Source organism: Pseudophryne corroboree, chromosome 6, assembly GCF_028390025.1.
Source record: "Pseudophryne corroboree isolate aPseCor3 chromosome 6, aPseCor3.hap2, whole genome shotgun sequence".
In the NCBI taxonomy this organism is placed as follows: Eukaryota; Metazoa; Chordata; class Amphibia; order Anura; family Myobatrachidae; genus Pseudophryne; species Pseudophryne corroboree.
Window position 1 is genome coordinate 499,256,863 of NC_086449.1, and position 21,732 is coordinate 499,278,594.

The 21,732-nt window shown below is 41.0% G+C and overlaps 1 protein-coding gene across 1 annotated transcript; it reads left to right on the forward strand.

Annotated features, from left to right (window-relative positions):
* The first annotated feature begins 18,365 nt into the window (after window positions 1-18,365).
* Window positions 18,366-20,537, forward strand: LOC134935391 (G-protein coupled receptor 61-like). The gene has a single exon (XM_063930483.1). It carries the CDS (start codon window positions 18,628-18,630, stop codon window positions 20,071-20,073), a length of 1,446 nt encoding a protein of 481 aa, XP_063786553.1. The 5' UTR covers window positions 18,366-18,627; the 3' UTR covers window positions 20,074-20,537.
* The last annotated feature ends 1,195 nt before the right edge of the window (window positions 20,538-21,732 follow it).

Here is a 21,732-nt window from a genome sequence, read left to right on the forward strand (position 1 = left end):
CATAAATCTAAATATGAGATTTCTACTAAACTTTTATTGGCTGTAAGATGAATGTTAAACTCATTAATGTTTAAGGAATTTAGGAAGAGCTGGAGATCCTCCATACTTTTATTCCATATAAATAGCACATCATCGATAAATCTGCGCCAGAGCACCAGGCCCGCCCCCAGAACACCATCCTGCCATACTTTCTGATCTTCCCAGTAGGCCATAAAAAGATTGGCGTAACTGGGAGCGAACCTGGTGCCCATCGCAGTTCCAATGCGCTGCAAATAGTATGTGCCGTTAAATACAAAATAATTATTGGTCAGAATGAATCTAATGCTTTCTATCAAAAAACTTTTTAGATCACTGGAGTAATCTGACTGTTCCAAAAAATATTTCACTGCTTCTATTCCCTTCTCTTCTTGAATTATGGTATACAGACTTGTAACGTCTGCACTTACTAAAATAAAATTCTCATTCCAATTTATATTGTCTAACAGCTGTAGTACATCACCCGTATCTTTAAGATAGGATTTTGTCTGTTTGACTAAGGGCTGAAGATAATGGTCTACTATAGATGAGAGATTTGATGTAATACTGTTGCTACCTGATATAATAGGTCTACCCGGAGGGTGGACAGGGTCCTTGTGGACTTTTGGAAGGGTGTATATGGTCGGTATTGACGGATGCTTTATATTGATATATTCATATTGAGATTTAGTAATCACATTTTTTGCTAAAGCATCGTCTGTTAGTACCGCCAATGATTTTGCGATTCGAGCACTTGGGTCGCTTTTCAGCTTTCCATATGTGCCACCGTCGTTCAGTTGCCGATAGATTTCAGCCATATAGTCCTCCTTGTCCACAAGGACCACTGCTCCACCCTTATCTGCCGGTTTGATGATTACTTGATCATCTTCCCTTAGACTTTTTAATGCCCGCCATTCTTTTATTGTTAGATTACATTTTTTATTTTTGCTCCTCAGTACTTTTTCAACGTCATCCATTACTAATTTGTTAAAACATTCCAGGAAACTTCCTTTCATGTAGGCTGGATAAAAAGATGATTTAAGCTTAAACTGAGATCCTGATTGAGCTGGGACATCTTCAACTGTAATATTGTCTTTATTAGCAAAGAATTTTTTTACAGTGAGTTTTCGGATATATTTTTGCATATCTATATAAAAGTCAAACGAGTCAACTTGACTCGTGGGGGCAAATTTTAATCCTCTCCTGAGTACTTTTTCTTCATCTATGGTTAAGACCCTCTTACTCAAATTAAATATTTTTACATTAGTATTGGCAGTCTTTAGACTTTCCTCCATTGATTGCACTACAACAGTATTTTTTATTTTTGGTTTCACTCTCCCTCCTCTTTTGCCCCTCCTATTTTTTCTTTTTGGTGGTTTTGTGTTTACTGGTATCTCAGTCTTCCTCGTTGTTTCCACCCTAAAAAAGGAGATCTGTCAAATCTCTCTCGATCAGACACCCTATCATTAGTGTATCTATTTAATTCTGGGGGAAATTCATCATCTTGATTTATTCTACGCCTTGAGAAATCTCTTCTCTCGTTTTGGTTGACATTCCTCCAATTTTGACGCTGTCTAGTATAAGGTACATAACTTCGTGGTCCTTGTCTCTCACTATTATGCCACCTAGGATTCATACGGGATCCTTCATGATACCTGGATTCATTTTTATCTGGTCCCTGTACCCTATAGTCTATATTGTTTTTTCTAATCACCTGATCTTGGATAGGATCAGTCAATTTGTTTTTAGCATTTTTACCTACTAAGGATTTGTTAACAATGTCATCTGTGTCTCTCTGATATTTCTTTCTTTTCTTTTCTCTTAAGTCTCTAGTTTCTTTATTTAGTTTTCTTACAATTTCTATTTCCGCCTCTCTGTAGTCATCTAGATTTTTAAAGGGCTCTACTAGAGTCTGTAAGTTGGTAATTTCTTCATTTAATGATTGCTGGACTCTTTTCCTTTCTTTTAAAATCAAATCTATCAGGCGATGAGAACACTGATCTAAGATCATGTCCCATTCTTTCTTAAACTCTTCTGACGACTGAAAGGAAGGAGTTTTTTCTATTCTCAGACCTCTAGGTATTAGACTATCAGCCTGGTACCGTTCCAGGGTATTGATCTCCCACCACATTCTATTTTCCCTCAGGACTGCATTGTCCAATTTATGCAGCACTGAGGACATTTCTTTTTATCCAGCCTACATGAAAGGAAGTTTCCTGGAATGTTTTAACAAATTAGTAATGGATGACGTTGAAAAAGTACTGAGGAGCAAAAATAAAAAATGTAATCTAACAATAAAAGAATGGCGGGCATTAAAAAGTCTAAGGGAAGATGATCAAGTAATCATCAAACCGGCAGATAAGGGTGGAGCAGTGGTCCTTGTGGACAAGGAGGACTATATGGCTGAAATCTATCAGCAACTGAACGACGGTGGCACATATGGAAAGCTGAAAAGCGACCCAAGTGCTCGAATCGCAAAATCATTGGCGGTACTAACAGACGATGCTTTAGCAAAAAATGTGATTACTAAATCTCAATATGAATATATCAATATAAAGCATCCGTCAATACCGACCATATACACCCTTCCAAAAGTCCACAAGGACCCTGTCCACCCTCCGGGTAGACCTATTATATCAGGTAGCAACAGTATTACATCAAATCTCTCATCTATAGTAGACCATTATCTTCAGCCCTTAGTCAAACAGACAAAATCCTATCTTAAAGATACGGGTGATGTACTACAGCTGTTAGACAATATAAATTGGAATGAGAATTTTATTTTAGTAAGTGCAGACGTTACAAGTCTGTATACCATAATTCAAGAAGAGAAGGGAATAGAAGCAGTGAAATATTTTTTGGAACAGTCAGATTACTCCAGTGATCTAAAAAGTTTTTTGATAGAAAGCATTAGATTCATTCTGACCAATAATTATTTTGTATTTAACGGCACATACTATTTGCAGCGCATTGGAACTGCGATGGGCACCAGGTTCGCTCCCAGTTACGCCAATCTTTTTATGGCCTACTGGGAAGATCAGAAAGTATGGCAGGATGGTGTTCTGGGGGCGGGCCTGGTGCTCTGGCGCAGATTTATCGATGATGTGCTATTTATATGGAATAAAAGTATGGAGGATCTCCAGCTCTTCCTAAATTCCTTAAACATTAATGAGTTTAACATTCATCTTACAGCCAATAAAAGTTTAGTAGAAATCTCATATTTAGATTTATGTATTTACATAAAGGATAATAAGGTACAAACCAAATTGTACCGTAAAACCACAGACTCAAATAATTTTATTGAAAAGGGAAGTCAACATCATGAAAATTGGCTAAACAGCATCCCTTATAGTCAATATATGAGGGCAAAACGTAATTGTACGGAAACAGAAGTCTATGAAACTCAAGTAGCAGAAATGACTGACCGCTTTCTTGAGAAGGGATATGAAACAGAACAATTAAAAGAAGCCTATTTGAAAGTCAAAACATTTGATAGGAAAGAGATGATTTATAATACCAATAAAAAAGATGAAAATAAAGACAATCAGTGGTCCTTCATATCAGACTTTAATTCCCAACATAAACAGATTGAAGGAATATTCAGGAGACATTGGAAAGTCCTCAAGAAAGACAATGTCATCGGGTCCCTTCTACCTGATAGACCTCGATTTATATATCGGAAGTCAAAATCGCTAAAAGATAAACTGGTACATAGCTCCATAGAAGCACCAATACGGAGCAGTATTAGAACTCAGGGCTTCCATAGGTGCGCCATGTGTAATATGTGCAGAGCTACAAAGGGAAATAGTAAGATGAAGGAGTTCATAGTAAAAGGAACTAGATATACAATCAAGGAATTCATAACGTGCAACTCGAAAAATGTGATCTACGCTATAGAATGTAGTTGCGGTCTAGTATATATAGGAAAAACAACCAGATGTCTAAAAACTAGGATGTCTGAACACTTATATAACATCAAGAAGGGACTCGAGACGCATTGTCTATCTGCACATTTTAAACTTGCCCATAATTGCAGCACTAATGGGATAAAGTCTTTTTGGGGAATACAGCTTGTGGGCCCCACTTGGCGCAGTAAAGATACTGAGATCAGGTTGGCCAAGTCTGAAATGCGCTGGATCTATAAGTTAGGAACCTTGTCACCTTTAGGACTAAACGGTGATTTTGAATTAAAGTGGTTCCTACAGTCTTAATAAATATTAGCCATATCTTATTTGTGAATATTTATAAAAGTGTCTTATGTATTTTATTTATTTTTGTTTTTATATGAATCTTTGGACTTATCTATACCCTTATGGGAATCCTAATTGTCTAAGTGACTGCATCCCTGATCCTGCAAGAATGGATGGAGAATTCCTTTTACAAAGTGGAACGCAAACAGGAAAATATGGAAAAACGGAGGACATGCGAAAGGAAAGACAGATTCATCTGACACTTATATATGAGTGGACTTGTCACATTATATATGGTTTTTTAAGAAATGTGTTCTTTATTCACTGTTGGTATTAATATTGGAGTATGTATTATTCATAATGCAGATATGGGGAACCTAATTGAGGAGGAATATGGACCGGTGAGACGCAGAAGCGTCATTTCCGGTTGTGTCCTATGTGTCCGGAAAGGACTTTAGGAGAAGCGTGTGGCCGGTGGAACGCATAGGCGTCACTTCCGGTTATACCGGTGGAACGCATATGCGTCACTTCCGGTCATGCGGTTCGTTTTGGTCCCGGAGATTAAGCACTGAAACTTAGTGCAGGGAAGATTTCCCATTAAGTAATATGGACCGGTGAGACGCAGAAGCGTCATTTCCGGTTGTGTCCTTTGTGTCCGGAAAGGAGTTTAGGAGAAGCGTGTGGCCGGTGGAACGCATAGGCGTCACTTCCGGTTATACCGGTGGAACGCATATGCGTCACTTCCGGTCATGCGGTTCGTTTTGGTCCCGGAGATTAAACACTGAAACTTAGTGCAGGGAAGATTTCCCATTAAGTATGTGGGACCCTCTGCACTATGGTTTCTTAGACATACTATTGGAACAAAATAAATAGGTTAAATGGACAAACCGGTGGCACGCAAAAACGTCACTTCCAGTGACGAATATCCGGGAGGGGAGTAAAATGTTCTTTTAATTACACAGATGTTTTGAATCAAAATAGGGTGTTTGCAATCACCTTAATCAAGAGGGTATAAAAGGGTATTTATTCACTCCAGAATTTTATGCTTCTGAGGAAGGTCGTAGGACCGAAAACGCGTTTAAGCAGATCAACAATCGGTATTCCTTTGCTTTCATTGGCTGATCATCGATCCCTTCCTGGATGCAGAGGGATTTTGGATCAATGCTGTGGGAGGATATCGTTTGATTTACCATATGATTGGTGATATATGCCTTTTTAAAATTTTAAAATTGTGAGTGTAATATTTGTTATTAAATTTTTCATTTTATCAAACTATATTGCACCATATTGGCCTTTTTCAAGTTTTTAGTATCTCGTTGGGGATTTCTGGTTACAACTCCTTTATGGATGATACGTACAGATCAACTCGATCTAGAATCCTGCTGACGGTTTCCGGATACACCCTTTAAGTGGATGACATGCTTTTATAAAAGTTTCCTCATGTGAGTGGGACCAGTAAAAACATTTATTGGATAATCTTGCTGTTACATATCACACTATTGTATATTCTTCATTTGTTTTAGAATCCTATGCTTATGTAAGTGAACCTCACCTGGAGTTTGTGGTAAATTATTGACCACCTTTTTTTGATTTTGATTTTGGTTACGGTAGCGCCACGAGTTCTCATTTGTTGGATTGGTGTGTAATTAAAGTCTTGGTGAAGGCTTTGTTTGGGAACACGGGCTGTCATCATAACCTGTGGGCACGGTTCTGGGTTAAAACTTACAAATCTGCAAATCTACTTCTTTCACCATAACTTAGAACTGCGACTACAATGTTGTCATTTAGAGAAAGCAGAAGGGAACTATTTGATACTCTTTTTTCTAAAGCTTCCAATGAAACTAATATGGGAGATGAAGATTTGTCCTCAGTGCTGCATAAATTGGACAATGCAGTCCTGAGGGAAAATAGAATGTGGTGGGAGATCAATACCCTGGAACGGTACCAGGCTGATAGTCTAATACCTAGAGGTCTGAGAATAGAAAAAACTCCTTCCTTTCAGTCGTCAGAAGAGTTTAAGAAAGAATGGGACATGATCTTAGATCAGTGTTCTCATCGCCTGATAGATTTGATTTTAAAAGAAAGGAAAAGAGTCCAGCAATCATTAAATGAAGAAATTACCAACTTACAGACTCTAGTAGAGCCCTTTAAAAATCTAGATGACTACAGAGAGGCGGAAATAGAAATTGTAAGAAAACTAAATAAAGAAACTAGAGACTTAAGAGAAAAGAAAAGAAAGAAATATCAGAGAGACACAGATGACATTGTTAACAAATCCTTAGTAGGTAAAAATGCTAAAAACAAATTGACTGATCCTATCCAAGATCAGGTGATTAGAAAAAACAATATAGACTATAGGGTACAGGGACCAGATAAAAATGAATCCAGGTATCATGAAGGATCCCGTATGAATCCTAGGTGGCATAATAGTGAGAGACAAGGACCACGAAGTTATGTACCTTATACTAGACAGCGTCAAAATTGGAGGAATGTCAACCAAAACGAGAGAAGAGATTTCTCAAGGCGTAGAATAAATCAAGATGATGAATTTCCCCCAGAATTAAATAGATACACTAATGATAGGGTGTCTGATCGAGAGAGATTTGACAGATCTCCTTTTTTAGGGTGGAAACAACGAGGAAGACTGAGATACCAGTAAACACAAAACCACCAAAAAGAAAAAATAGGAGGGGCAAAAGAGGAGGGAGAGTGAAACCAAAAATAAAAAATACTGTTGCAGTGCAATCAATGGAGGAAAGTCTAAAGACTGCCAATACTAATGTAAAAATATTTAATTTGAGTAAGAGGGTCTTAACCATAGATGAAGAAAAAGTACTCAGGAGAGGATTAAAATTTGCCCCCACGAGTCAAGTTGACTCGTTTGACTTTTATATAGATATGCAAAAATATATCCGAAAACTCACTGTAAAAAAATTCTTTGCTAATAAAGACAATATTACAGTTGAAGATGTCCCAGCTCAATCAGGATCTCAGTTTAAGCTTAAATCATCTTTTTATCCAGCCTACATGAAAGGAAGTTTCCTGGAATGTTTTAACAAATTAGTAATGGATGACGTTGAAAAAGTACTGAGGAGCAAAAATAAAAAATGTAATCTAACAATAAAAGAATGGCGGGCATTAAAAAGTCTAAGGGAAGATGATCAAGTAATCATCAAACCGGCAGATAAGGGTGGAGCAGTGGTCCTTGTGGACAAGGAGGACTATATGGCTGAAATCTATCGGCAACTGAACGACGGTGGCACATATGGAAAGCTGAAAAGCGACCCAAGTGCTCGAATCGCAAAATCATTGGCGGTACTAACAGACGATGCTTTAGCAAAAAATGTGATTACTAAATCTCAATATGAATATATCAATATAAAGCATCCGTCAATACCGACCATATACACCCTTCCAAAAGTCCACAAGGACCCTGTCCACCCTCCGGGTAGACCTATTATATCAGGTAGCAACAGTATTACATCAAATCTCTCATCTATAGTAGACCATTATCTTCAGCCCTTAGTCAAACAGACAAAATCCTATCTTAAAGATACGGGTGATGTACTACAGCTGTTAGACAATATAAATTGGAATGAGAATTTTATTTTAGTAAGTGCAGACGTTACAAGTCTGTATACCATAATTCAAGAAGAGAAGGGAATAGAAGCAGTGAAATATTTTTTGGAACAGTCAGATTACTCCAGTGATCTAAAAAGTTTTTTGATAGAAAGCATTAGATTAATTCTGACCAATAATTATTTTGTATTTAACGGCACATACTATTTGCAGCGCATTGGAACTGCGATGGGCACCAGGTTCGCTCCCAGTTACGCCAATCTTTTTATGGCCTACTGGGAAGATCAGAAAGTATGGCAGGATGGTGTTCTGGGGGCGGGCCTGGTGCTCTGGCGCAGATTTATCGATGATGTGCTATTTATATGGAATAAAAGTATGGAGGATCTCCAGCTCTTCCTAAATTCCTTAAACATTAATGAGTTTAACATTCATCTTACAGCCAATAAAAGTTTAGTAGAAATCTCATATTTAGATTTATGTATTTACATAAAGGATAATAAGGTACAAACCAAATTGTACCGTAAAACCACAGACTCAAATAATTTTATTGAAAAGGGAAGTCAACATCATGAAAATTGGCTAAACAGCATCCCTTATAGTCAATATATGAGGGCAAAACGTAATTGTACGGAAACAGAAGTCTATGAAACTCAAGTAGCAGAAATGACTGACCGCTTTCTTGAGAAGGGATATGAAACAGAACAATTAAAAGAAGCCTATTTGAAAGTCAAAACATTTGATAGGAAAGAGATGATTTATAATACCAATAAAAAAGATGAAAATAAAGACAATCAGTGGTCCTTCATATCAGACTTTAATTCCCAACATAAACAGATTGAAGGAATATTCAGGAGACATTGGAAAGTCCTCAAGAAAGACAATGTCATCGGGTCCCTTCTACCTGATAGACCTCGATTTATATATCGGAAGTCAAAATCGCTAAAAGATAAACTGGTACATAGCTCCATAGAAGCACCAATACGGAGCAGTATTAGAACTCAGGGCTTCCATAGGTGCGCCATGTGTAATATGTGCAGAGCTACAAAGGGAAATAGTAAGATGAAGGAGTTCATAGTAAAAGGAACTAGATATACAATCAAGGAATTCATAACGTGCAACTCGAAAAATGTGATCTACGCTATAGAATGTAGTTGCGGTCTAGTATATATAGGAAAAACAACCAGATGTCTAAAAACTAGGATGTCTGAACACTTATATAACATCAAGAAGGGACTCGAGACGCATTGTCTATCTGCACATTTTAAACTTGCCCATAATTGCAGCACTAATGGGATAAAGTCTTTTTGGGGAATACAGCTTGTGGGCCCCACTTGGCGCAGTAAAGATACTGAGATCAGGTTGGCCAAGTCTGAAATGCGCTGGATCTATAAGTTAGGAACCTTGTCACCTTTAGGACTAAACGGTGATTTTGAATTAAAGTGGTTCCTACAGTCTTAATAAATATTAGCCATATCTTATTTGTGAATATTTATAAAAGTGTCTTATGTATTTTATTTATTTTTGTTTTTATATGAATCTTTGGACTTATCTATACCCTTATGGGAATCCTAATTGTCTAAGTGACTGCATCCCTGATCCTGCAAGAATGGATGGAGAATTCCTTTTACAAAGTGGAACGCAAACAGGAAAATATGGAAAAACGGAGGACATGCGAAAGGAAAGACAGATTCATCTGACACTTATATATGAGTGGACTTGTCACATTATATATGGTTTTTTAAGAAATGTGTTCTTTATTCACTGTTGGTATTAATATTGGAGTATGTATTATTCATAATGCAGATATGGGGAACCTAATTGAGGAGGAATATGGACCGGTGAGACGCAGAAGCGTCATTTCCGGTTGTGTCCTATGTGTCCGGAAAGGAGTTTAGGAGAAGCGTGTGGCCGGTGGAACGCATAGGCGTCACTTCCGGTTATACCGGTGGAACGCATATGCGTCACTTCCGGTCATGCGGTTCGTTTTGGTCCCGGAGATTAAGCACTGAAACTTAGTGCAGGGAAGATTTCCCATTAAGTAATATGGACCGGTGAGACGCAGAAGCGTCATTTCCGGTTGTGTCCTTTGTGTCCGGAAAGGAGTTTAGGAGAAGCGTGTGGCCGGTGGAACGCATAGGCGTCACTTCCGGTTATACCGGTGGAACGCATATGCGTCACTTCCGGTCATGCGGTTCGTTTTGGTCCCGGAGATTAAACACTGAAACTTAGTGCAGGGAAGATTTCCCATTAAGTATGTGGGACCCTCTGCACTATGGTTTCTTAGACATACTATTGGAACAAAATAAATAGGTTAAATGGACAAACCGGTGGCACGCAAAAACGTCACTTCCGGTGACGAATATCCGGGAGGGGAGTAAAATGTTCTTTTAATTACACAGATGTTTTGAATCAAAATAGGGTGTTTGCAATCACCTTAATCAAGAGGGTATAAAAGGGTATTTATTCACTCCAGAATTTTATGCTTCTGAGGAAGGTCGTAGGACCGAAAACGCGTTTAAGCAGATCAACAATCGGTATTCCTTTGCTTTCATTGGCTGATCATCGATCCCTTCCTGGATGCAGAGGGATTTTGGATCAATGCTGTGGGAGGATATCGTTTGATTTACCATATGATTGGTGATATATGCCTTTTTAAAATTTTAAAATTGTGAGTGTAATATTTGTTATTAAATTTTTCATTTTATCAAACTATATTGCACCATATTGGCCTTTTTCAAGTTTTTAGTATCTCGTTGGGGATTTCTGGTTACAACTCCTTTATGGATGATACGTACAGATCAACTCGATCTAGAATCCTGCTGACGGTTTCCGGATACACCCTTTAAGTGGATGACATGCTTTTATAAAAGTTTCCTCATGTGAGTGGGACCAGTAAAAACATTTATTGGATAATCTTGCTGTTACATATCACACTATTGTATATTCTTCATTTGTTTTAGAATCCTATGCTTATGTAAGTGAACCTCACCTGGAGTTTGTGGTAAATTATTGACCACCTCATTCCGAGTTGTTCGCTCGGTATTTTTCATCGCATCGCAGTGAAAATCCGCTTAGTACGCATGCGCAATGTTCGCACTGCGACTGCGCCAAGTAACTTTACTATGAAGAAAGTATTTTTACTCACGGCTTTTTCTTCGCTCCGGCGATCGTAATGTGATTGACAGGAAATGGGTGTTACTGGGCGGAAACACGGCGTTTCAGGGGCGTGTGGCTGAAAACGCTACCGTTTCCGGAAAAAACGCAGGAGTGGCCGGAGAAACGGTGGGAGTGCCTGGGCGAACGCTGGGTGTGTTTGTGACGTCAACCAGGAACGACAAGCACTGAAATGATCGCACAGGCAGAGTAAGTCTGGAGCTACTCTGAAACTGCTAAGTAGTTAGTAATCGCAATATTGCGAATACATCGGTCGCAATTTTAAGAAGCTAAGATACACTCCCAGTAGGCGTAGGCTTAGCGTGTGTAACTCTGCTAAATTCGCCTTGCGACCGATCAACTCGGAATGAGGGCCATTGGCGTTTCTACCATGGGTGCAATGTGTGCGGTGCAAACGAACCCCTGGGTCATGTTTCCAGAGACTTGCGCATGCAAAGTAGACATTTTCTAGTCAGTATTGCTATTTATCACAGCCTGTGTTGCGGTTGAGGAACATTTTGGTTGTCCCTTGTACATGGTGGACAGTGAATTGATAAATTTAGGTGGGATCTATGGAAACTGGAATTGGTAGTGGACCTGATCGATTCCTTTCCCACGAATAGAGTTACAAATGCTGTAAAAGGCTCCCAACCAACACTTTCCGTACTCTGCTCCAAATAAATAAATAAATATATATATATATATATATATATATATCGAAAAACACAGGCGGCACTTCCAGACTGATAAAGTGAAAAAATCTTTATAGCAACGTTTCGGGGGGTCTCACCCCATCATCAGGCTAACATACAACATACAGAGTGAACAGATTTATACTCACCGGTCTTCTGTGCTCCAGCCCGTCACCGGCAGCCGCCGCAGACTCCGCCACTTCGTTTCCGGTCACAGATCACTTGACGTCAGCGGAAGCTACGGACTGACGCGACTTCCGGGAGGGGCTAGGAAAAAGCAACAGCCCACCGATAAGTTACCATAGCAACAGCTAAACAAAACAGTGCAAGAAATCAACAAACTTAAAAAGCGGGGAAATAAACAAACCCCCACAATTGAACTGTCGTGCAAAACACAAAACTAGCTAATACATATACATGGTAACTATCTCGTGATAACACATACAACCTAGCAGCACGCAGCTGTACATGACCCATGCAGGACCTCATTCAAAAAAAATTTTTATGCATCTGCATACCTATAATTATGCCTTATGCATATGGTCACGTCTAACTAGCAGCCTTAATTAACAAGATTTTTAATTCAAATTTTTAGAAGGAACTCATTTTTGGGACAATTATGTGTGTATTAATAAAAAAATTTTATATGTTGAGGAGGGGAAGCCAAAAATATAGTATTTGAGGAAAATTTCTGCAAAAAAAAAAACTATATGCAGGCATCTTGAGCAATGACCCAACACAAAACGCTGGTTCCCCATCATATCTCACAGAGTATACATTACTCCTCTGAAAGGAAAGCACCAGCCAAAGTATATACATGATACATCATAGAAAAGCAGAAAGGCTTAGGGATTTATTAAGCCCCCTAGGGCTCACGGTATCCAAAGCATGAATCCACCGTGCCTCCAATTGGAGAAGTTTCTTAGCTCGATCTCCCCTGCGAGGGGAATCAGGGACCTGTGCAATCATCCTGTATCGTAAAGCGGACATACCATGCCTGGCCTGTGCAAAATGTCTTGCCACAGCCTGGTCGCTTGTACCTGCCAAAAGTGCCGCCCTAATGGCAGAGCGATGTTGGGCAATTCTTTCTTTGAATTGCCTCTCTGTCTTCCCCACATAATGGAGACCGCACGGGCAAGACAACAAATAGACCACAAACCTAGACGAGCATGTTAAAACTGACTTAATGGTAAATTGTTTACCCGAGTAAGGGTGACTAAACTTATTACCCGTAATGAGTGCACTACACGTGGTGCACCCTGTGCATTTATAACACCCTCCCTTTCTCGACAGAAAATGTTGCTTAGGAGGCCCCATCCCTGTGATATCTGTACGCACCACCAGATCTTTGATATTAGGTCCTCTGGTAAAGCTGGGAAGCAGGCGGGAGTCCCTAAAAGAAGGTAATTCCGGGTCTGAGCTGATGATTGGCCAGAGTTGTTTGGCCTTTTTAGCAATAAATTTACTCTTGGTTGTATATCTATTGACCCAAGGGACCCTATGCAACTTATTTAATTCTGGTAATTTTTCTTTAATTAGATCCTGTCGCTCAAGCGCCAATGCCTTATTCTTGGCCTGATCTACTACTGCTTTGGGATATCCCCTGGCCAAAAATTTCTTGGCAATGTTATCCACTTGTATCTTTCTTTCGCCAACATCACTCACAATGCGGCATGCTCTGACACACTGTGAGAATGGCAAGCTGTCTCTAGTGGCCTGTGGATGAAAGCTACCATAACTCAGTAACGTGTTATGGTCAGTTGGTTTAACATACAAGTTGGTACTAAGTTGTTGTCCCCTCACATTAATGTCCACATCTAAGAAATGGACTCCCTGCTGGCTAATGTTGGCTGTCAGCTTGACAGGACTTGTGGAAGAGTTATGTTGATTAATAATATCTTCCAACTGATTCACCTCTCCAGTCCAAAACAGCAAAATATCATCGATGTAGCGATAATATTTAAACACAAACTTCCTAATGTTAGGGTCCTCAAAAAACAACTTGTGTTCAGCTTCATGCATAAAGGAATTTGCATATGCAGGGGCCACTCGGCTCCCCATGGCACACCCCGCTCGTTGAAGGAAAAAACTTCCATCATATAAAAAATAATTGTGTGTTAATGTAAATTCCAATAATTTGCAAAAAAAAACCACATCCGGACCCATGTATACCGAACTGCTGGAAACCAGATTAAATACTGCTGACAATCCTTGCTCGTGCGGTATACACGTGTATAGACTGGTAACATCTATACTTGCCAGCACTATACCATCAGGTACTGCTGTGAATTCAGCAAAACTTCTTAGCAGGGAAGACGTATCTTTCAAATGTGTATCAGTCTGTTGAATGACAGGTTGCAGATAGAAGTCTAAAAAACTAGCTACCGGCTCACACAACGACCCCCGGGCGGATATAATAGGTCTGCCAGGAGGCCGTTGCGGATCTTTATGTAATTTGGGAATTGTGTAGAAAACAGGGACTGTCGGTGATTTTGTACACAGAAAATCTCTAGTATCACCGTCAATAATGCCCCTACTCACACCATCCTCTACTAAACAACAAAGCTCTTTCCTAAATCTGTCCGTAGGGTCCACTGTTAATTTACAATAAGTGTTAACGTCATCTAGCAATCTGAGACATTCTTCTTTGTATGAATTAAGGTCCATGACCACTATGGCTCCCCCTTATCAGCACCCCTTATGATGATATCTTGGCGCTTGCTTAGATTCATCAAAGCTGAGTGCTCATCACTTGTTAAATTTTGATGAACATATGGAGGAGTACCACGTGCTTCCTTATTACATCTATCTAATAATCTAGAAAAAGTCCTCACCGCAGGATTAAAAGACTGCGGGTCAAATGTAGAAACAGGTTTAAACTTCTTAATATGACTGGCATCATCACCACCTTTACTAGGCATACTCAATCTGTTATTACTCTGTTTATCAAAGAATTCTCTGATCTTGAGTTTGCGATGAAATTTAAAGTTATCAACCATCACCTTGACAAAGACCCTATCGGTTGAAACGCGTTGGTGTTCATTGCTGCCCAGGATTTCGTGAAGGTACAGCTCAATAGGGGGGGCTTCATAAATACCCCTGTATGCTAATTACTGTGCCTTCCTGGAAGGTCATTTTGGGTACGCATTTTTATTTGGAAAATATCGTTGTAAGAATAAACTTGTATAAGTCTGCACTATAATTCCCCATTATTTGTCTTGCATATACCTTGATTGAGGACTTTGACAGAAAACTACAAACGGTGGGGACGACTTATTACAAGGATTTTTCCAGTGGTTGAAGTATTCAGGTGGAGACCAGATAAGAAATTCATCCCATTTTTGACTGTCTGATTAATAGACTCCATTTGGACAATTAAGTCTTAAATTAAGAGATTTTCCGTTTGGAGAAAAGTGTCGGGAAGAGTATATTCCCTATAAGACTTTATCCTTTTATAATTAGAAGGATCAGCTTTATATTTAAGTTTATGAGACACTTAGTAAGGAGTGTCATATACCTTCTTAAGTGCGCAGGAACCGTTTCTTCATTTGTATTGTAATCTCGTGATTGGTGCAGTCACCTATAGTTCCAGCAGCCAGTTTACCAGCAAGGAGCGCAGGTGGTAACCTTGTTTCTACCTCATGGGTGTGTTGGAAGAGCTGCGAAGCTGCTAATTGTTTTTAAAATGTTGACAGTTACATCCAACTAATTGTTAACTGAATAACTTTACATTTATACCCAGGTACATCGGCTAGGTAACATAGGTTATGAGTAACCTAAAATATGACATATTTTCCACAAACGCTTAGGGTATTAAGTGAGGTTGCAAACTTGGAAGGGTGACCTCTTAGAAGTATTGGAATGGGAGAGTGCTACTGTGCATTCTCTAGTATTGCTCCTGTGGGGATGATGCTTCATTCCCTTGCCAAGATATCCACCAGAGTTGTTACAGTGCATATGCAGTGCCATCTTGTTACTGTGTACAATAACATACTGGGAGATGGAAGTCTCCCCCCTAACTCCAAGAGACCTCTTACTTTTACCCATGATACTGCTGTTCCAGCACCCTGCATCGCTACCCCCATCCAGTGGACAGTCACTGGCTGATGATCTGTCAGAACCTGCCTCAACCAGTGTAACAGTGAGTATATTTGTACCTTCAATGATCAATAAACCACGCTACTGGTTAAGCCACCGAACTTGTGATTGGGTCAAATATAAATTACATTGGTGCATACACAGTGTCGGACTGGAGCATGAAGGGCCCACCGAGGGTATGCAGTGGTAGGGGCCCATAATTAGAGGTGTGGCCAGCCACCGCAGGGGTTTGGCTAACCATTATATAGTACCTGGTCTGGACTCCGTGATAATTTCTATAGTAATTAATGCTAGTGCATGCATGATAATGTGCCAGATTAATGACAGCAATGTACTGTAGAGAATACATCATAATCCTGTGCAGTATAAGGTAACATATGTATAATATATAATTCAAGTGCACAGTCTAGAACCTGATCCCTAGAGGAGGAGGGCCCCCCAGGCATTGGGGCCTACCGGTGGTTTCCCCTGTACCCCTGTGGGCCAGTCCGAGCCTGCATACTGCCCCTGTATGCTATCCTACCAAGTAAATATGTATACATAATTAAAAATAAAAAAGTCATAGTTGCTTTTTATTATTATTCTATTAAATTGGCTTTCATAAAATGAGGGCTATAACCAAGCAATAAAAATACTTAAAGTAGGCAGGCGGGGTGAGGCTGATACTGTTGTGCCTATGGGTACCCTCGCCCCTATATCTGCCCCTGGGGCCAGTTACACCATGATTTTATGTTGCTTTTAAATAAAAAACAGGATCAGGACACAGGAAGGCAACAGTGGTGACCGTGTTACAGACAGATGAGGGTAAGGGACAGGAGTACATAGGCACATGGAAAGACATGTAGTTACCACGTCTACCTGTCTGCCCTGAAGGCTATGTAGAAAGATCTACATCTGCATAGGTCTAATGGAAAACCTGCTGTGGCAGGGAATACTCAGCAACTGCTTTACATCTGGGCAGTTTAGTATTCAGAGCAAAGAGAAGCGCCCATAGTGCTTCTCTTTGTAGTTAAAGCAGAAAAGTTTCAGGATGTATTTGGACAACCAAGGTTATTAGCAAGTTATAAGAGAGATAAAATTGTGAGAGATAAAGTACTAGCCAATCAGTTTCTTCCTACAATTTTACAGGCTGTATTTGAAAAATGAGCTCGGAGTTGATTGTTGGTTGGTACTTTATCTCTCACAATTGCATCTATCTCCAAACTTTAATAAATACCTGCCTAAAATCTGTATTTGCTAACCTGACTGAAAGTTTTACAGGAAAGCACACAAAGGGGTCTATCATTAATCACACATTCAATGGGAGTGATATTAGCACCCACGATAGCACTGCAATATGTGATTGTACCAAGCTAATGTATTATAGAGCATCCATAGGGACATGGGCTACCTGTCCCTGCCATGTGCTCACTGTGGAAGCAGGACTACTGTGTATGTGCAGTCCCATTAACAACGCATGCATATAGGCCATTTCCGGGGGAGTCCTCTGCCGGCTAGCTTAGCTATATGTAGCCCATAGGCTTAACATTCCAAAAATTGGTTATCCGGCAAGCATTGCATGTCCCATAGAAACCTATGGGGCATTGGCTGCTGTCGGGAATGGAGGGATCGCAGCAGGTATCAGAGATATCTGCTGCTGTCCCTCCTACATACATTTAACTAAATATTTGCAGCTATCCCCTGAAAATAGGTGTTTTTGCAGGGAAATAGCCACACACAGTTTTTGATAAATGGCCCCCCCAAAACAGAAAACATCAAGATATTAGATGATGCAAGTAAATTGTATCATAGTGTACTATGTACTAAAACAGACATTTCCAGAGAACTACATTGTATTTTGCAGACAATTTAAAAAAAATAATTGAAAACTGCAAGTAACCTCAAAAATGATGATGAAGAGCAAATAAATAATTTGTCAGAAAGTGTGTACAAGTACATTTCTATTCATCAGTTTTATGTCTGCCACCATTGAATTGTGTTAAACTGACGTCAGAAAATGAATTGAATACTTGAAATATCATCTGTCTATACAAAGCCATATGCTTTAAAAAACAACATTTAACTGATTCCCTGTAATACTAACTCGATGAGGTGCTGTGTACACTTGTGTTATTGTGTTCTCCAATTGAGAATAAAATGTCTGCAAACATAATATTCATTTGTCCTCAGTTTATTCTCAGAATTAGGGGTAACTGATTACTGAAAGTTGGATCATTGTAGCAACAAAGTAGAATCCCAGAACGCCTGCCAGCTCGTGTTGTACTACATACAGACAGTAGTGGGGATGAGAGCTCTGTGTACCAGGGACGTTATTGATACATATGTCAGCTAATATCTCCACCTCTCACATAGCTAAGGAACAAGTTGCACATACGCTTATTTTCAGCCAGAAAATAGCAGAACATTTAACAACAAGCATATCATCTACTAGTCATTTACTGCAGACGGAGTTTCCCCACACGTACAATGACATGCTATACACAGCATATAAAGCATTGGCCAGCTGCACATGTACTGATTATGTAGCACACACACATACCGGCGGGCACAGGGTAATGGGCGGCACACACTGCACCAGGTGGGGGTGACGGCATGTGATGACGGCGGATGGGGCTGGGGGCCCCGGGGACACGGGGGATGGGGGGATGTCAGTGCAGCCGCACGCCGTCACCTGACAGCAGCCCCCACCTCTGGCGGCCCCAGCAGCAGCGCAGGGAGCCAGCACTACCCCCGTCCACGCCCGTGGGGCTGGCGATGCTGCAGCGTGCCAGCAGGTATTGGTAGCCGGATGCTGGGGAGGGGGGGGATGCTGCCTCTATGAAGGGCCCACCTTCAGGTGAGAGATGCCCGGCTGTGCTGGCTGCTGCAGGCGCTGACAGCGGGGGAGTCAGGGGAGGAAGATGAGCGATGCCAGCATACGGAGATCGCTGCTGCACTGGATCGCTGCCACCAGGGGCGGCTTCCCCCCATCACCCGCGGTGACCGGGCCCGGGATGGAGGAGCTGCCGGCGCACAGCCCCTGCCTGAACAGCACCAGCGGCGGCAACTGCTCGTCCGGCTCGTTCTCCCCGCTGGGCGCCGCGGACACCGTGCCCCGCTACCTGGGGCTCTTCCTCATGCTACTGCTGGACCTGGTGGCAGTGGCGGGCAATGTGGCCGTGGCCGCCGTTATCCTCAGGACGCCCAAACTCCGGCAGTTCCTCTTCGTGCTGCACCTGTGTATCATAGACGCCCTGGCCGCCGTCACCGTCATGCCGCTGGGGGTGGCGGCCAGCTCGGACAGCACGGCACTGGGAGAGCCCCTGTGCCAAGCCTACGTCTCCCTGGAGGTCTGCTTCAGCAGCGCGTCCATCCTCACCGTGTCCGCCATCCACATAGAGCGCTACTACTACATCGTGCACCCCATGAGGTACCAAGTTAAGATGACCTTGGGTCTGGCCGTCTCCGTCCTCGTCTTCATCTGGGTCCAGGCGTCCCTCACATCCACCGTGCCCTTCCTGACGCCTGCCGGGTACGGCGCCGGCAATGCCAGCCTGGTGGACGCCACCCGCTGCTCGCTGCAGAGGAATGCCGGGGGCCATAGGAAAGTCTTCGTCACCTTTTTTGTCCTGGTGTATTTCGTGCTGCCCCTCATCATCATACTCACCGTGTACTGCAGCGTCTTCAAGGTGGCCCGAATAGCCGCCCTGCAGCATGGGCCAATGCCCTCCTGGGCAGCAACAAGCCCTCGCCAGAGGTCCAACTCCACCGGCAGCCAGACCAATATCATGCCAGCAGGGAACAGGTGTCATAGGGACTCACCAGACAGAACCTTGGGGGGAGCCAAGGCAGCCTTTACCCTGATGATCATTGCTGGACAGTTTGTTATGTGCTGGTTCCCTTATTTTGTCTATCATGTGCACAATGCTCTAGAGAGCAATTCCTATAAAGCAGCAGGAGGCAAGTGGGAGAGCATAGTGAAATGGCTGGCATACTCCTCATTTACTGTCAATCCCTTCTTCTATGGGTGCCTGAACAGACAGATACGCACTGAGCTGGCCAGGATTCCAAAATGTTTTCTGAAACAGTCTTTGGATGAGCAGTTAGGCCTCTCTAGTCATGAAGGCTCAGTAGAAGAAAACTTCCTCCAGTTCATTCAAAGGACTAGTTGTGTGGTGGACAGGAGGAACAGTTTTCCTACATCTTCTACTTCTAGGCTGCTGGTTAATCAAAGTACACTGAGTTTTAGAATACCAGGGCAAATTCTGGAAGAAAACCCAGAATTACTAGAACATGATTCAACAGAAGGGTTTAAAAGCATGCAGATGTGTTCTAGACAGGGGAACAATCTAGGACCACCAAAATAAACATACAGTATCAACTGACCAAGGTCCTTAAAAAATAACCAGTGTTGAAGCATAACCTAAATGTGGCACATCTTGTAAAAACTTGTTTATAAAAATGCTCTATTGTCAGTGTAGGCAAAAACAAATTTGTGATATGGATTGAGTTTGAATATGAAATGTTTACTACAAAGGCACTAGCACTTTTTACAGAAAAATAGGGACTATGGCAACATGTACTACTATCCTGTCATGGACAGTAATCTAGAGATCACTCTAACTTGATATGTTTTAATCTATATAAATATTCTTATATTTAGAACTTGTTGATAATTACAATTAAAGTATGCATCAATCCTACGGATTTACATGTATGATATTAAGACCCTTTTGTCCAGTTGTGAAATGTATGTGGGCAGTCATGCTCCTCTGTGTTCTCTGAATACACATCAAGCACAAAATAGCAATAAAGAACCGCAACAACATAAGATGTGTTTCACTATTAGCTGTCTTAAGTTTCATATAAAACTTTTATTTTTGTCCAGTACTAAGTACTCGTGATATAGTATATTGCAGGATTTTCACACTGTGCATTTTGTATGGTTTGGAAAAGTCAACAAATCACACCCTTCTGTGAAGATGAGCCCATGTCTGTGTTTATACAGGTCTAAAAATAGGAGTGCAACAGGTTTTCTTAACATTTTCCATAGGTTATTCCTTTAAGCCCTCCACCCATGCTTTCTTATACATGGATTGATCAGATCAGAGAGCTTACACTTCTGTAATGTATTACATTTTATAGTGGCCGGGAGAAGATTATATTAAGTAATATACAAATGGAAATTGGTACCCTGAAGAGACAAATGCAAAGACAATGTAGCAATAATGACCTTCCAAGATTGTATTTCTATGTGTACTTCAAAGAACTTGGTCACTATGCAGCTGAGCACACTTGGAGACTACTGAGTACACAGAGTGAATCACAACAGAAACCTCTGGATATATCACTTATGGGACAAGTCTTCATATATGTTAATAATAGCAACAATATTATGTAATCATTTATTTAACCACCCCTAGTTATTCTAGCTGCACAGTTATTCTGTACATTACCCAAATATACATAATATTTGTTTTGTGATTTTACTGAATATAGTGATAGAAAATAGTTAAAGGGAAGAAAAGACATCCAAATACAAATGGCATTCCACTAACTTCAACTGTGTTCTCTCCTGTATAATGTGCAGAATAAGTTTTTATTCCTGGATAGCAATACCTGACAAGCAGGGGCAAACCAATTACCTCATATTTAAACATCAGTAATGTTTCCTGTAAACATTTTAGTTACAAAAAGTATTTATATACATGATGTCCTGTTTAGTATATAACCTGAAACAGTCTGACCACAAAACTTCTAAGCAAAAATGTGCATGGGTTTCATTGGGTTGGGTACGATATCCTGGCAGTTGATAGTCAGGATGCCAACAGTGCCACCCCGGGTGGTCTTCAGTATGCCGACTGACGGGATCCCGGCGCACAGTATACCGGCGCCGGGATCCCGACAGCCGGCATACCAACACTTATTCTCCCTCGTGGGGGTCCACGACCCCCCTGGAGGGAGAATAAAATAGCGTGGCGCGCGTAGCGCGGCGAGTGCAGCGAGCCCGCAAGGGGCTCATTTGC

Coding starts and splice junctions, on each gene's coding strand:
- LOC134935391 (XM_063930483.1), top strand. CDS start 18,628: ATGAGCGATGCCAGCATACGGAGATCGCTGCTGCACTGGATCGCTGCC.